This window comes from Chlorocebus sabaeus, chromosome 14, assembly GCF_047675955.1.
Source record: "Chlorocebus sabaeus isolate Y175 chromosome 14, mChlSab1.0.hap1, whole genome shotgun sequence".
Lineage (NCBI taxonomy): Eukaryota > Metazoa > Chordata > Mammalia > Primates > Cercopithecidae > Chlorocebus > Chlorocebus sabaeus.
This window is the reverse complement of record NC_132917.1, coordinates 27,610,468-27,627,234: the sequence shown is the minus strand read 5'-3', so window position 1 is coordinate 27,627,234 and position 16,767 is coordinate 27,610,468. Positions and strand designations below refer to the sequence as shown.

Genomic DNA, 16,767 nt, shown 5'->3' with positions numbered 1-16,767 from the left:
AAAGAAAGTTCAAAAAAAAAAAAAAAAAACCACACTACTACAAATCGGCATCAGAAAGTATGATATATTTAGAGGTAAATTTAACAAAATCAGATCAAGATATATTCATTGAAAACTACAAAATACTGCTCACGGCAATTAAAAATGACCTAAATAAATGGAGATGTTAGCATTTTTATCTCTTGGAAGACTCAATGTTAAGATGTTAATTCTCCACAAACCGATCTACAGATTCCCAGCAGGATTTCTGTAAACAATTACAAGCTGCTTCTAAACCTTCTATGGAAACACAAAGGACTTAGAATATCCAAAACAGCTTTGAAAAAGAAGTTACAGGACTTATACTACCTTATTTAAAGACTTCCTATAAAGCTAGAGTAGTCAGGATCGTGTTGTATTCACTTAAGGATAGACATATTAAGGGAATACAACATAAAGTCCAGAAATAGACCCACACTTAAATTGTTAATTAACAAATATACGATCAAAAGTAGATCAAGGCCAGGCACAGCAGCTCATGCCTGTAATCCCAGCACTTTGGGAGGCCGAGTTGGAAAGATCACTTGAGGCCAGGAATTCAAGACCAGCCTGGGCAACATGGTGAGATCCCATCTCTACAAAAATAAAATAAAAAATAAAAATTGGCCAGGTATGGTAGTATGTGCCTGTAGTCCCAGCTATTTGGGAGGCTGGGGCAGGAGGGGTTGCTTGAGCCCAGGAGGTCAAGGTTGCAGTGAGCTATGATTACTATGATTGTACCATATACTACACTACAGGCTTTTTATTACTGGGTAATAAAGTGAGACCCTGTCTTTAAAAAAAAAAAAAAAAAAAAGGTAGCTCAAAATGGATCAACAATACCAATGTTGGCAAGAATACAGAAAAACTAATGGATCAACAATACTAAATGTCGGCAAGAATGTAAAAGAACTAGAACCCCGTATACTGTTATCAGGAATGTAAAATAGCACAACTGCTTTGGAAAACAGTTTTGCACTTAAAAGTTAAGCATACACTCAGTTTACAACACAGTAATACTACTCCTAGGTATTTACCCAATAAAAATTAAAACATATCTCCAGAAAAAGACATGTACAAAAATGTAATGGCAAGTTTATTCATAATAGCCAAAAAACAGAAAAAAAAAATCCAAATGTCCTTCAATGGATGAATAAATTAAAAACTGTGGTACAGCCATACGATGTCATGCTATACAGCAATAAAGGAACAAAGTACTGATGTAACATGGATGAATCTCAAAAACATAATGCTGAATGAAAGAGGCCATATGCCAAAAACTACATAATACATTATTCCATTTATATAAAATTCTAAGCAGGCAAAACTGTTTCAGTTTTAGAGAAATGATAAGGCTCAGGGTTAAGAGGATGGTGGTGGAGGGAACCAACTTGTGTGGGGAAGGAAATGTTCTATACTTTTAGGGAATGGAAATGTTCTTTATCTTGACTGTGGTGTGGTTATGTGTTTACAATTGCCAAAACACACAGAAATGTACACTTAAAGTGGGTACATTTTATTATATGTAAATTATACTACCTCAATAAAGTTGATATTAAAGAGTGGGATATAAATTTTGACCTCAGAGTTATTGTGTTGAAAATAAAATAATGTATATAAATAAGCCTAACCATAAAATAAATGCCCAATAATTTAGTAATCATATCAGTCATTTTTAATAAGCTATAATCAGTACCAAATACAGATTATATATAATACATAGCTTAATTAAACTGACTTTATAAATTTAAATTAATAATATTAGTTGCTATTCCTAATATATTTCTTCTATCCCATGAATTCCAAGAAAATAAAATATTCTAAAACTCCAAGACAAAGGAATCCTGAATATCTAAGGAGAGAGAACGTCTACTCCAGAAAATTAGCACTCTTTACTTGCCTTTCAATGAGCATTTTGTAGAACATTCACTAAATCAAAGGTGACCTGCCTCCATAATTAGCCTCTAAAAATACCTTAAATGCTAGATAATAACAATCTTTAAGTAAATGAATCTTTTAAAAAGACAAAAATAAAAGTAAAATTATGCCTCTCAGCATGATGCAAAATACTAAGTCCCTAGACAGTGTCCAACTTTTTACTTAGCTCTACTGTTGCAAGTCATAGTAAAAATGGTTAACTCCTACTCTCCCTGCAAGCATTCTTGCAGACTAGAAGGGAACTGGTTTAGGGAGACTCCTAAATAGAGAGCATTTCCATTAGAGTGGCAGGTTTGTGAGCGCAAATGAAAAACCAAATACATCACAAGACAGGCTATTTTATTATTTCCTTGGTTTGTCCTGCTAAAGCCAAAACAGTGTGGCAAAAGCAGAAAGGAAGGAAAGGAAGGCAGGGTATTTGGGAAGTATAATGGGCAAATCAGTCTTGCAGAGCAGCTTTCTCACTTGGTTTGTTGTTAGCTGAGCTCCAACTGGGAGGCTGGAATGTCAGACTGTGACTGGCCTTGAATGCCAGGCTGAGAGATTCAGTCCACTAAAATACTGAAGCGGAAGTGGAAGCAGAAAGAGTACTTGGTTAACATTTTCCAAACAGATTATTTTAAATAGTACTAGAAATCTTAAATAAAATAACATTGTCATCCCAACAAAAATGCCAACAGCTATAGTCACAACGGCCAGCTTTTGGACCTAGTGGCCAAGGTTCAAAATGTATGGTACAGGCAAGGTGCAGTGGCTCACGCCTGCAATCCCAACACCTTGGGAGGCCACAGTGGAAGGACAGCTTGAGCCCAGGAGTTCAAGATCACCTGGGCAATGAAGTGAAACTGAAACCCGGTCTCTACAAAAAAAATGGTGATGCACACCTATAGTCCCAGCTACTTGGGAGGCTGCAGGTGAAGGATCACTCGAGCCAGTGAGGTCAAAGCTGCAGTGAGCTATGATCATGCCACTGCACTCCAGCCTGGGCCACAAAGCAAGACCGTGTCTCAAATAAATAAATAAATAAATAAATAAATAAATAAATAAATAAATAAATTTTTTAAGAAAGAATAAGTAAAAGCGTTATCAGGTGCCCTGCCAACAATATTTCACTTAGATGGGGTTGGTAGGCAGGCTAGGAAATAATTAAAGGACAGCCTATTACATTAAGAAACCTAGGCTGGGTGCAATGGCTCATGCCTGTAATCCCAGCACTTCAGGAGGCTGAGGCAGGTGGACTGCTTGAGCCCAGAAGTTCAGACCAGCCTGGTAACATGGCATACACCCGTCCCTACAAAAAAAAAAAAAAAAAAAAAATGCAAAAATTAGCTGGTGTGGTGGTGTGCACCTGTAGTACCAGATTTTTGGGAGGCTGAAGCGGAAGGACTGCTTGAGCCAGGGAGGCAGAGGTTGCTATGAGCCACGATTGTGCCACTGTGCTCCAGCCTGGGTGACATGGCGAACCCCTGTCTCAAAAAAATAAAAAATAAAAAGCACAGTATGATAACAAAGCAAAGAAAGTGCAAAATTCTTATAGATGAGATAAATCAATAAAGTCTCAATATCTATTTCAGCTGATGCAACAACAAACTTAGCAACACCACTGGGTCCTTCAGGTGCCATCAGTTTGGTTATCAGTTTCTATTTGACAGCCATCCATGCCAAGCCCCACAGTGTCTCTGCATTGTGCTACGTAAGTAATGAGCAAGAGAAAAAAGGCATTCTCAGTTTACTAAGCTAATTAGCTAAAACAAATTAATACGTAACAGATCTGAGACAGGGAAGCATTGTGTTAAAACATACACAAGCGCACACACACACAAAAGCAGCAGCCAAACCACTCAAGGAGACATAGATCAAAAATGAAGTTGAATCACATAAATTCATTAAAGCAGAAGTTCCAGAACACTATGTGCAATGTGTCTGTAAAAATCTATGCATCTGTTTGACCACTATTTAATTAAATGGTACATTCCATTTAAATAACAGTCCTGAAACTGTTCTCATTTTGTTTTAATCATTCTCAAAAAATATATATTTAAATTTAGTGATATAGTATGGAATCCTTAAAAATGAACAGTAATTTTACACTGCTCCTCTGAGGACATGGAAGATAATGTATTATCCATATCATAATTGATTTTTTTCTGATGTTTTCCTCTGAAAGGAAAAGTATATCAACCTCAAAACCTTTGGGTATTTCTTGACATGACTTCTTCACTCTGTCACAAATGGCTTTGAAATAACCATCATCCTCTCAGATGATAAACAACTATATTTCTCTTTTTTTTTTTTTTTTTTTTTTGAGACGGAGCCTTGCACTGTCACCTGGGCTGATTTGTGCAGTGCTGCGATCTCGGCTAGCTGCAACTGCAACCTCCACCACCCGGGTTCAAGCGATTCTCCTGACTCAGCCTCCTGAGGAGCTACGATTACAGGCACCCGCCACCACCCCCAGCTAATCTTTTGTATTTTTAGTAGAGACAGGGTTTCACTATGTTGGCCAGGCAACTCCTGACCTCGTGATCTGCCCGCCTTGGCCTCCCAAAGTGCTGGGATTACAGGCATGAGCCACCGTGCCTGGCTGCTCTATTGTTAAAGACAAAAAAAAAAAAAGTCTACATTTTCATTTGGAAATTCTTTAGAAATAATTCCTGAAACAGGGCAATAGATACCTTTCTGAGTATCTGCCAGCCTATGCTTATCTTATCTTGTGTTAAAACTGGCCTCTAGTAATCAGGTTGATAATACACGACCCAGAAATCCTGGCCACATAACTTGACCACGAGTGGTCAATTGGCCCAAGCTGCCAATCAGATCCTCTCTCCCAGGAATTTAAACTCAATGACAACCTCCCTGGTGGCCTTGAATTGAGTCCTCATGTAGGGACTCAAGAATCATTTCTACCCAAAGTGGAGAGAAACAGAAGTCAGGGGTTGGTCATGGTGGAGGGGCGGTTAAAATACAGTGATAACAGAATATGTTGCAGGAGAAAAACACAAACATGGATACAGATGCTGACTGGCTACTATGTCTACCAGCCTTCCAGTTCCCGGTTCTAGTCCCTGAGAACCTGGCTGTCCTTTCTGCCCTTGGGCATCATAGGCTTTACTGGATTCCTTACAAAGACAAATAAATTCTTCAATTTATGTTAGTTCCAATGGGTTTCTTATAACGAAACAGCCCCTGATTAAAATAAATTGTTTAAACCACAGATAATTTCAAATTTAAAACCAATGTTAGCAAACTACCAATGTTGGCAAACTGCTTGATTCACTAGCCACAGACTTGCTCAATATAACTTACAATATTTCAATAATCTCTCTTCAAAGTTGCATAAACAGCGTTATTCAAAGAACTGGCAGAATTAAGTTCTGTCACTTCCTATCAAACCTCATCGTTGTCAGATCCAAGGAATGAATACAGCTCATTCTTTCCACAAACATTTATTAAACCTCTCGAAATGCCAGATACTCAACTAGAGATTGGAAATAAAATATGAGCAAGCAGCCTCACTCTTTGCCCTGTTTAAATAGGGTACACAAAAACACAAATGCAATTATTTATTCTAGAGTTAAATGCTACAGAGCATGACTAGGATGGCTATTTTTACAAATAGGCGTTTATATGACACTCATGGCTCTTTTATGTGAATAGCTGCTATAACTAGAAAATTTTCAACCACTTCAGTTGCACCATCCTAGACCTTAACATGTATTTCATTCAAATCAATGTTGATCACTGAAGATTCACATTTCCAATATTGTTTAAGTAAGTACGAGTTGTGTCTTCTGCCACGGTGAGATTCAAGGACTTCTCTTTACTTAAGATATCCTTTGACATTTTTCAATAGAATATTATACAAATTGGCAACTCTTTTACTGGCCAACAGTTGTCTCTTCACAGTAAAAGACCTGAGGAAACACTAACATCATTCCTAATGTACTATAATCTTCTGATCTTTCTTATTTCAATCATTTAACTTTGAATGGGGATAATTCTGTAAGAATCAATTAGTGAGAAATATGCCCTCTCTCGTCTCTCATTCTCATTCTCATTAACTGCACAGTTTCCTTTATTTACAATGAAACAGATTTATAGAAGTACTATTTTCTAATACACAAAATATTTTGAAATATAAGTTTTAGTTACATGCTATTTTCATTAATCTGATGGCAGAGGGCAGAGTAAAACATATAAAGATAAAATTGATTCGGACTCCAAATCTGCAAAGTACTGTACATTATTCCTGTTTTCTGAATTGTTAAGAGCAATGTTCCAATTACAAATTCCTTGTATAATAAATAACTTCTAAAGATCAAATTTCTGTTGGCAAAAGGCTGATACAAGTAACAGAATGCCACATTCTTTATAACACATACTTCAACCAACGAAAATCTGAACACTAAAGATTCATTAATTTACGCATGCATTCATTCAATTTCATCGACAAATATTTAATTGAATATCTTTACTGTGCTAGGGACTGAAGATTTAATTTAATAAACACAACAGTCTCCATCTCTAACTTTATTGAGCTTAAAGTTATGAAATAAAATTACTGTAAATTCTAGTAAATTACTGAATACTTTGATTCAGCGTTGGTCAGAACTATAGTTTAAACTGGTCAAGCGTAGTGGCTCACACCTGTAATCCCAGCACTTTGGGAGGTCGAGGTGGGCAGATCTCAAGAAATCAAGACCATCCTGGCCAACATGGTGAAACCCTGCCTCTAGTAAAAATACAAAAATTAGCTGGGCATGGTGGCGAGCACCTGTAGTCCCAGCTACTTGGGAGGCTGAGACAGGATAATCACTTGAACCCAGGAGGTCGAGATTGTAGTGAGCCAAGATCGCTGCATTGCACTCCAGCCTGGTGATAGAGCGAGACTTGGGTCTCAAAATAAATAAATAAATAAATAAATAAATAAATAAATAAATAAAGTTTAAATCACACACCACAAGTTTTTAATGAGATTTAATGAGAAACTTTAGATTTAAAAAATTGTTTATATAAAAATTTTATGACTGCAAAGCACTGAGTTAGCCATTACCCTTTGCTTGGAAATTAAAAGGAGAAGGTTAGAGAATATTTATCTATTATTTACCATAGAATATAATTTAAATCTATACTTACTCATTTTCCTCTTACAATATAATTAGGTTTCCTTAGAGGTCTGTCTCTTTAAAAAGGCAAAGAGCTGGCCAAGCGCGGTGGCTCACATCTGTAATCCCAGCACTTTGGGAGGCTGAGGCAGGTGGATCACAAGGTCAGGAGTTCGAGAGCAGCCTGGCCAATATGCTGAAACCCCATTTCTACTAAAAATACAAAAATTAGCTGGGTGTGGTGGCACGTGCCTGTAGTCCCAGCTACTTGGGAGGCTGAGGCAGAAGAATCGCTTGAACCCGGGAGGCGGAGGTTGCAGTGAGCTGACACCGTGCCACTGCACTCCAGCCTGGGGGACAGGGCGAGACTATGTCTCAAAAAAGAAAAACAAAACGGGGCGGGCAAAGAGTTTTTCTGTTTGCTGTGATAGTTATCTTCCAAGAGTTTGTAAAACTATATAATCTTTCAATTGTGCTTGTGATAGAAAACTGCATTTGTTAAAATGTGTGTTGCTGAGAATTGTGTTTGTTCATCTAAAGATTAATATTATGTTGGTTGTAGGAGGCTGAATTCCATCACAAATATTGTGGTAATTAAACACTATGACCTTACTGATCTTGTATACAATAGATTTAAGGTTACTAAAATTAATGGAAAGCCCAGAAATAAATACACGCTTCTCTAGCCAACTGATTTTTGACAAAGGTGCCAAGAACACACATTGGAGAAAGGACAGTCTCTTCAATAAACAGTGTTGGGAAAACTGCATATCCACATGAAAAGAAGTAACACTAGCCCTTACCTTTCATCATATACAAAAATCAACTCAAAAAGGATTAAAGAGTTAAATGTAAAATCAGAAACTGTGAAACTACTAGAAGAAAACATAGGAGAAATGCCTCGTCACATTGGTCTCAGTAAGAATTTTTTGGATAAGCTCTCAAAAACACAGAAAACAAAAGCAAAAATATATAGATTACATCAAACTAAACAGCTTCTGCACATCAAAGGAAACAATCAACAGACTGAAGAGACAATCTATGGAATGGGAGAAAATATTTGCAAATTATACATCTAACGAGAGGTTAATAAGCAGAATATATAAAGAATTCAAGCCACTCAATAGAAAAAGAAAATAATTCAATTAAAAATGGGTAAAAGACCTAAACAGACATTTTTCAAAAGACATACAAATGGCCAACCAGTATATGAAAAAATGTTCAACGTCGCTAATTATCAGGGAACTGCAAATCAAAACCACAATGAGATATCATCTCACTCCAGTTATACAATGGCTACAGTCAGCTCTCTATCCATGGGTTCCACATCCATGCATTCAACAAACCAGTTGATCAAAAATATTCAAAAACAGGCTGGATACAGTGGCTCATGCCTGCAATCTCAGCACTTTGGGAGGCCAAAGAAGGCAGATCACTTGAGGTCAGGAGTTTGAGACCAGCCTGGCCAACATAGTGAAACCCTGTCTCTAAAAATAAAAATTCAAAAAACAAACTGCATCTGAACTGAACATTTACAGACTTTTGTCATTATTCCCTGAACAATACCATATCACAGCTAGCTACATAGAATTTACATTGTATTAGGCATTATAAGGAATCTAAAGATGATTTAAAGTACAAACATAAGGCAAAGATATTCTGGGTTTGGTTCCAGACCAACACGATAAAGCAAGTATCACAATAAAGCAAAGTCATATAAACTTTTTGGTTTCCCAGTGCATATAAGAGTTATGTTTACTATACTGCAGTCTATTAGGTGCATAATAGCATTATGTCTAAAATAAAATGATAATACCTGATTTTAAAATACTGTATTGCAGCCAGGCATGGTGGCTCACTCCTGTAATCCCAGCACTTTCGGAGGCCAAGGTCGGTGGATCACCTGAGGTTGGGAGTTCAAGACCAGCCTGGCTAATATGGTGAAGCCACGTCTCTACTAAAAATATAAAAATTAACAGGATCATGGTAGCAAGCACCTGTAATCCCAGCTACTCGGGAGGCTGAGGCAGGAGAATCGCCTGAACCTGGGAGGCAGAGGTTGCAGTGAGCTGAGATCACACCACTGCACTCCAACCTGGGAGACAAAGCGAGACCCTGTCTCAAAACAAAAATACAAAAAAATAAATAAATAAAAGTAAGAATAAAATACTGAATTGCTTAAAAATGCTAACAATGATCTCAGCTTTCAGCAAGTCACAGTCTCTTTGCTACTGCAGGGTCCTGCCTCGATGCTGATGGCTCCTGACTGATTAGCATGGTAGTTGCTGAAGGGTGGCATGGCTATGGCGATTTCTCAAAATAAGACAACAATGAAGTCGGCCACATTAATCGACTTTTCCCTTAGGAAAAATTTCTCTACAGCAAAAGATACTGTCTGATAGAATTGTACTCATAGTAGAACTTCTTTCAAAATTGAAGTCCATCCTCTCAAACCCTGGCGAAGCTTTATCAACTAAGTTTATGAAATATTCTAAAGCCTTTGTTGTCATTTCAACAATGTTCACAGCATCTTAACCAGAAGTAGATTCCATCTCAAGAAACCACTTTCTTTGCTCATCTGTAAGAAGCAACCTTCTTCATCTGTACAAGTTTTATCATGGTATTGTAGCAGTTCAGTCACATTCTCAGGATCCACTTCTAATTCTAGTTCTCTTGCTATTTCCAACACATCTCAAGTCATGAGGTGCACTGTCAAAGAGCAATAATATTTTCAAAGGAATCATTTTCTCTGAGCAGTAGTTCTCAACAGTGGCTTTCAGTAAACCACACTGTAAACAGATGATTGTTATTCCACTGTAGAACACAGGCAGAGTTAGATTTAGCATAATTCTTATGGGCCTTAGGATTTTCAAAATGATAAATGATCCTTGGCTTCAAATTAGCCACTAGCTGCCTTTGTCCCTAACCAGAAGTCAGCCCATCCTTTGACGCCAGGCATTGCCTTCTAACTATGACAGTTCTAGATGGCATCTTCTTCCAACATAAGGCTGTTCCATCTACACTGAAAATCTGTTGCTAGGTGTAGCCCTTCATCAATGATATCTTAGCTACATCTGGATTACTTACTGCATCTTCTACATGAGCACTTGCTGCTTCACCTTGCACTTCTGTGTGATAGAAATGGCCTCTTTTCTTAAATCTCATGAACCAACCTCTGCTAGCTTCAAATTTTCTTCTGCAGCTTCTTCACTTCCCTCAATCTTCTTAGAATTGATGAGAATTAGGACTTGTTCTTGATTAGGCTTTGGCTTAAGGGAATTTTGTGGCTGGTTTGATCTTCATTCAAACACGAAAACCTTCTCCATATCAGCAATAATTTTTTCACTTTCTTATAATTCATGTGTTCACTAGAGCAGCACTTCTAATTTCCTTCAAGAAATTTTTCTTTGCATTCACAACATGGTTAACTGTTTGGCCAAGGGGCCTAGTTTTCAGCCTGTCTCATCTTTCAACATGCCTTCCTCACTAAATTTCGTCATTTCCAGCTTTTGATGTAAAGTGAGAGGTGTGGGACTCTTCACTTGAACACTCAGAGGACATTGCAAGGTTACTAACTGGCCTAATTTCAATACTGCTGTGTCTCAGGGAATAAGAAGGCCCAAGGAGAGGGAGAAAGGAAAAAGATCAATCACTACAGCAATCAGAACATACACATTTATTGATTAAATTCACTATCTTATATGGGTATGTATGGTTTATGGCATCTCAACACAAAAATAGTAACATTCAAGATTACTAGTCACAGATCACCATAACAGAATAATAATGAAAAAGTATGTGGAAATACTTCATGATTTAAAAAGCAAACATTTTTAAGTTTAAAAAAATAATAATTAAAGAAGTTTGAAATGGCACAAAAATCACCAAAACATGACACAAAGGCATGAAATAAGCCTATGCTTTGGGGAAATGGCTCTGATAAACTTGCTCAACACAAGATTGCCACAAACCATCAATCAATTTATAAAAAAAAAAGAACACACAATATCCTCGTTGAAGCACAATAAAATGAGCTATGCCTGTACACAGAAAGATGGGCATAGGATATATGTGAATACTATGCCCTTTTATATCAGGGACTTGCACAGGAGGTCTTGGAACCAATCCCTCATGGTTACTGAGGGATGACTGTATTATTAAAAGGAAAAGATCTGAGCATGGTGATGTGTGCCTGTAGTCTCTGCTACTTAGCAGGCTGACGGAGGAAGAACACTTGAGCCCAGGAGTTCAAGTCTAGCCTGGGCAACATAGCAAGACTCTGTCTCAAAAAGAAAAAAAAAAAAAACCGGCCAGGTGCAGTGGCTCACGCCTGTAATCCCAGCACTTTGGGAGGCTGAAGCAGGCAGATGACGAGGTCAAGAGATCGAGACCATCCTGGTCAACATGGTGAAACCCTGTCCCTAATAAAAATACAAAAATTATCCAGGCCTAGTGGTAGGCATCTGTAGTCCCAGCTACTCCAGAGGCTGAGGCAGAAGAATTGCTTGAACCCGGGAGGTGGAGGTTGCAGTGAGCTGAGATCGCGCGTGTGTGTATATATGTGTGTTTTTTAAAAAAACTCATCTTTCTAATTCTACGAACTTTTATAAATATAGTTTCCATGGTCAATTACCTTTGCCTTTTATTTGGCTGTGAGCTGCTTAACACTAGAATCTTGACTCGTTTTAGCATAAGAATCACCATTATACAATGCTCACTTATTATTTATTTATTATAGAACATACTGTGGGCTAAACTAAGTCCCCAATGTATAATGACAATATTCAACAACAGTTTGCTAGAACATAATTATGTTATATGATGAGTGACAGACCTAATACACTAATCACAAATGTTATTAAAGGCTTCCTATGAAGAACTTATAGTAATGAGAGGACATAGGGTATCAGCAAATGCTTCCCAACATAAACCCATACTACTAGAATGATGCCTGTGAAGTCACATTATTTTTGTCTCAAGACCGTGGACTGACCACATACACTTATTTCTTCTCTAAGATCCACCCTCCAATCCCATTAAATGATAGTTAATACAGAAAGATAAAATCCCAAACAACAGGAAGATGAAGAGGAAGGGAAGAGAGTAATCAGTAGATGAGAAAGTTTAGCAAATTGCTAGAGATAGAATGTAGATGGAAGTGTAGTACTTGACAAGATAGGGCAGAGGAAAGCTTTGGCCTGTAATAATGTGAGGAAGACGAGGAAGGAAGTCATTTGTCTTAGTAAACCCATAAAAGTTGGTAATTATCCCATGTTAAGGGGAGGCAAGAGTGAGACACACGGCTAAGAACAGGGAGAGTAAGCAAAAGCTCCTCACGGAATAGTCTATCTACCCACCCCCCGAAAATGACAGGGTGACCAGGTATGTATCCCCAGGTGTTCACTGAAGAAACAGAACAAACTATGTGAGGAGAGCTAGAACAGTTGGCTCACATCTGGCCCATCATTCATCCACACATTCCAGAAGCCTTGCTCACCTACTCAGAAGTCCCATTCAGTATTTTATTGTCTATCTTAAACATAAATGAATACCTTTTATTTGAAGAAAACCTATAGAATAAAAGAGGGAAAAATATGATAAACAAAATACAATCCCTAGGAAAAATTAAAATAATTCAGATAACAGAAGAAAACTTTTTTTAAAAAAATCTCTAAATTTTATTTTTTGAAGGATTTTAAAGGACCTATATTCATAAAATAAGAAGATGCTGAGAATGAGAAACAGTGCAAGAAAGAGTTCTTAGAAATTAAGATACCTAATTGTGACTGTAGTAATAAAAAATTATCAGATGGGCTAAAGCAAAGGCAGAAGGGTAGAGAGAGGAACAGAATCTGAGCAAGTTATTTGAGAATGAGTTCCAGCAAGATAAGCAGATAACCTGTTTATCAAGAAAATCATTCTATAAAACATAGAATCTATGATACATAGATTCTACAAAACAAGGTCAAATTCAAAATAATAATAAAAGCAAATCTCACAGTGATAATCATGCAGGAACAGGCCTCCAGAGCAATCATTCAAGCAATTTATAGACAAGGCACAGAAGACAACTACAGATTTAGAACGGACAGTAAGTTATCAATCTTGAAAATGCAAAAGGAAAATAACTGAAGACAAAAGCTGGGAGTTGAAGGAAGAGGAACTGAAGGAAGGGCAGGGGCTAATATATTCATCTTATAAAATGCAGAGGCAAAAGACACAGTATCTATGATTAATGTAAAACTAAAGAGTATACTACCCTAAATGTTCACCATTCTTGCATAGAGATTGTCCTTAAGTAATAACAAAGCTAACTGTATACCACGTACTTACTAAGAATTCTTAGGGGCTGTTCATTAACTGTGTAATACAACGTGTAAAGTGATCCATTAAAAAAAGTAAGTAAAAATTTTTAAGCTACAGGGTAACCAACACAGGAACCAATAATGGTGATATAATTACATTAAGAAGGAAAAGAAAAAATAGTTAAGGGGTATAGGGAAAATAGGCTGATGCTTCATGTATCAGCACAGGAAGTCAAAAGATAACAATGTCTAAAACTGATAAGGCAAGAAATAGAGGCAAAAGTATATTGTTTAAAGATATGGAGATCATCCCCGAGAGCTAAACTGAAAATTTTTAGAATCTGCAAGTGATTCTCTCAGGAAACTGGACTGGAAGAGAAGACTACTGGTTTCATGTATCAAAAAATTGCAGTACTTTTATGTTTTTAACCACATGAATTATTTACTTTGATCATTTCTTTTAAATTTAGTTAATAATTTTTTCAAAAAAAAAGTAGCAATCAAATCTGTCCTACTACTTCAGACAGGTAAAATTGTTTTATTTATTTATTTATTTTTTTTTTTTTTTTTTTTTTTTGAGACGGAGTCTCGCTCTGTCTCCCAGGCTGGAGTGCAGTGGCGCAATCTCGGCTCACTGCAAGCTCCGCCTCCCGGGTTCACGCCATTCTCCTACCTCAGCCTCCCCAGTAGCTGGGACTACAGGCGCCCGCCACTGCGCCCGGCTAATTTTTTTTTCTATTTTTTAGTAGAGACGGGGTTTCACCATGGTCTCGATCTCCTGACCTTGTGATCCGCCCGCCTCGGCCTCCCAAAGTGCTGGGATTACAGGCGTGAGCCACCGCGCCCGGCCAATTGTTTTATATTTTAATGGTTTCCAGAAAATGGTCTAGTAATGCAAGGCTGACAAGTCAGCATGTCCAACATTTCTCATTTAATGTGGCATTTGATAAATTAGTATCAAGTGATCCTACAGAATACAGTACTAAGAATACAAAATACTACACAGAGTTGTGGCCCCTCTTGGCATGTAATGGTAAAACACACTGGTCCACAGGCCAAAAAGCAGTTTATCCATCTATCCCACGTTTAATATCCATGTTCTCTACTTTTCTTTTTAAGAATAGGAGAACTTTAATAGGCTGTTCACCACAAGTGTAGGTTCAAGACAGAAAATTCCTGGTGAGATTACCAACACTAACCAAACAAAGCCACTGTGATTTCCACACTATGCTAGAGGTTCAGTATTGCAACAGTGACAGAGAAAAGCTGATACAGCCTAGACAGCTGCTGAAGCTAGTGGGCTAAGTCCAATGACAGATCTTCCATACTATCCATCCAAGATAAAAAAACTTGTGGTCCAGGAAGTCAAGCCAGCCCACAGACACGTTAGGTTTAGCCTGCATAATATTGGCCCACACCATGTTTTTAATTTTGAAAAAGTAGCCGCATCTAAAACTGACAGAATTCACGTAAAACTTCAGACATCCACCTTCTCGCAATAAATCAGTAGAGGCACTCCCCTTAAGTGACAGGGTGTCCCAATTTGCCACACCTAGCCTGTTTCCCTTACTATGTTACCAATCTAACCCTTGTAGACCATTTGTATCTCTGATCCTTGCTATAAAGGAGATAACATGTTGATATGCCTAAGCCACGCCAAGGGTTTTTGAGGCAGGACTCTTACACTTTGGTAACAACAGGAGATAGATCAGTGACAAGTCGTGGCACAGCAGTTCCAGAGGCGGGTTAGCAGCAGTGATGGACAGCAGCCACTCCTACCTAAAAACTGTTTCTAAATGGCCAGGTATTCTAAAGCAGTGGACTTTTTATTGAGTATTACATAAAAGCCACCTATAGAGAAAAAAACACATAAAAATTACTGGGCACGCCTAAAAATTAGGAATTTCTGTGCATGCCTATTTAACCACAACTTATTCCCTGCCAACTGCCTTACTTTTAATCAAACTAGAATTGAATGACAGATAAGAAAAGTGGTAAATGCTAGTGATCAATATCTTAGGGGATAACAATTAACAGCCGGAAATGAAAACTAAAGCACAAAGTCCAATAGCTGACACTGTAACCTACATTTTGAGTGAAACAGTCATCGTTTACTTACATTTTAATGTCTCTCCAGCATATGGTATGTGCAGTTTAAATCGGTCACAGTTGGGCCCGGGAGTCAATGATGTGCAGCTTTAAAAAATGCAGAAACAAAAGAAAGAAAAGATTTTTTAAAAACAAACTTTAAAAACCCACATATTTATGATACTAAACAAAAAGGGATCTTTATACAGAACAGATTAAAACACTGGCTTACAGAACAAAATAAAAGCCTTTAATAGTCACGGAAGCCAAGACACGAAGACTCGTCCTAAAACAAATAATTCATTTATTTCACAATAAAACTTACATGTGTTCTAACGACAAACATCAACAGTGTGCTTCAACTACTTCTCTCAAAGAGGCATATCTCGACTTTTAAAATTAGATATATTATCCAAAACACATGTCTATTCTTATGCCAAGAACTGTAAAATAAGAATAGTTTTATGATCATATTTTAAATATGGACTCTTAGCTTTCATTCTGTTACTACAAAAAAGAGCCCACTTTTGGCCTTTTTCTGGTACCAGATGGTTTTCTTTCCTTCCACAAAGGTACAGTGCTTCCTTTAGATTTGGCACACCATAACTTTCATCTGCAGGAAAGCACAATGCGCACTCAATTTCAAGTAAAATGCAAATTTTAAAGGTGGGGGTAGTCACCCAGGTCTCAACAGTTTGGTATTTTCTTTTTGTTTTGTTTTTCAAGACAAGGTCTCGCTCTGTAGCCCAGGCTGGAGTGCAGTGATGCAATCTCTGCTCACTGCAGCCTCAATCTCCCAGGCTCAAGCGATCCTCCCACTTCAACTTCACAAGCAGCTGAGACCACAGGTGCACAACACCACACCTGGCTTTTTTTTTTTTTTAAAGAGAGGCAGTCTCACTATGTTACCCAGGATGGTCTCAAACTCCTGGGCTCAAGTGGTCCTCCTCCCATCTAGCCTTCCAAAGTGTCAGGATCATAGGTGTGAGTCACTGAACCTGGCCTAGTTTTTTTTAATCTATTATTTCACAAAGTTATACAATGTTTCTTGCTCTTCACAGATTTGTTGTACAAAATAATTTATTATCTTAGAAGTCATAAGTTCAACTGCATAACAGCTGCATAGGCTTCATAAGTTAATAAAATATTAATATGAAGTCAATTGAGAAAGTAATATGTCTTCATTTTGTTTTAAAAAGATGAGATTTTTAATGTATAAATGAAAGCAAGGAGACTAATTTTCTTTCGTAATTCCAAAACTGGCTGTGAAGCAATTCTAAAAAAGAACCTATAGAAGTAATTTAACGGATGGA

At 37.5% G+C, this 16,767-nt stretch overlaps 1 protein-coding gene across 6 annotated transcripts in view; it reads right to left on the bottom strand.

Moving 5' to 3' along the window:
- The window catches only part of BABAM2 (BRISC and BRCA1 A complex member 2), a 452,593-nt gene that overhangs the window by 397,372 nt on the left and 38,454 nt on the right, over positions 1 to 16,767 (bottom strand). For all 6 annotated transcript variants that reach the window (XR_012095242.1, XR_005243113.2, XM_038006214.2 and 3 more), the window contains one exon: positions 15,486 to 15,562. Coding sequence is in view for 4 of the 6 variants with exons in the window: in XM_038006214.2 (XP_037862142.1) it covers positions 15,486 to 15,562 (77 nt within the window). In the remaining 2 variants the exon portion in view is untranslated. The remainder of the gene's footprint in view (positions 1 to 15,485; positions 15,563 to 16,767) is intronic.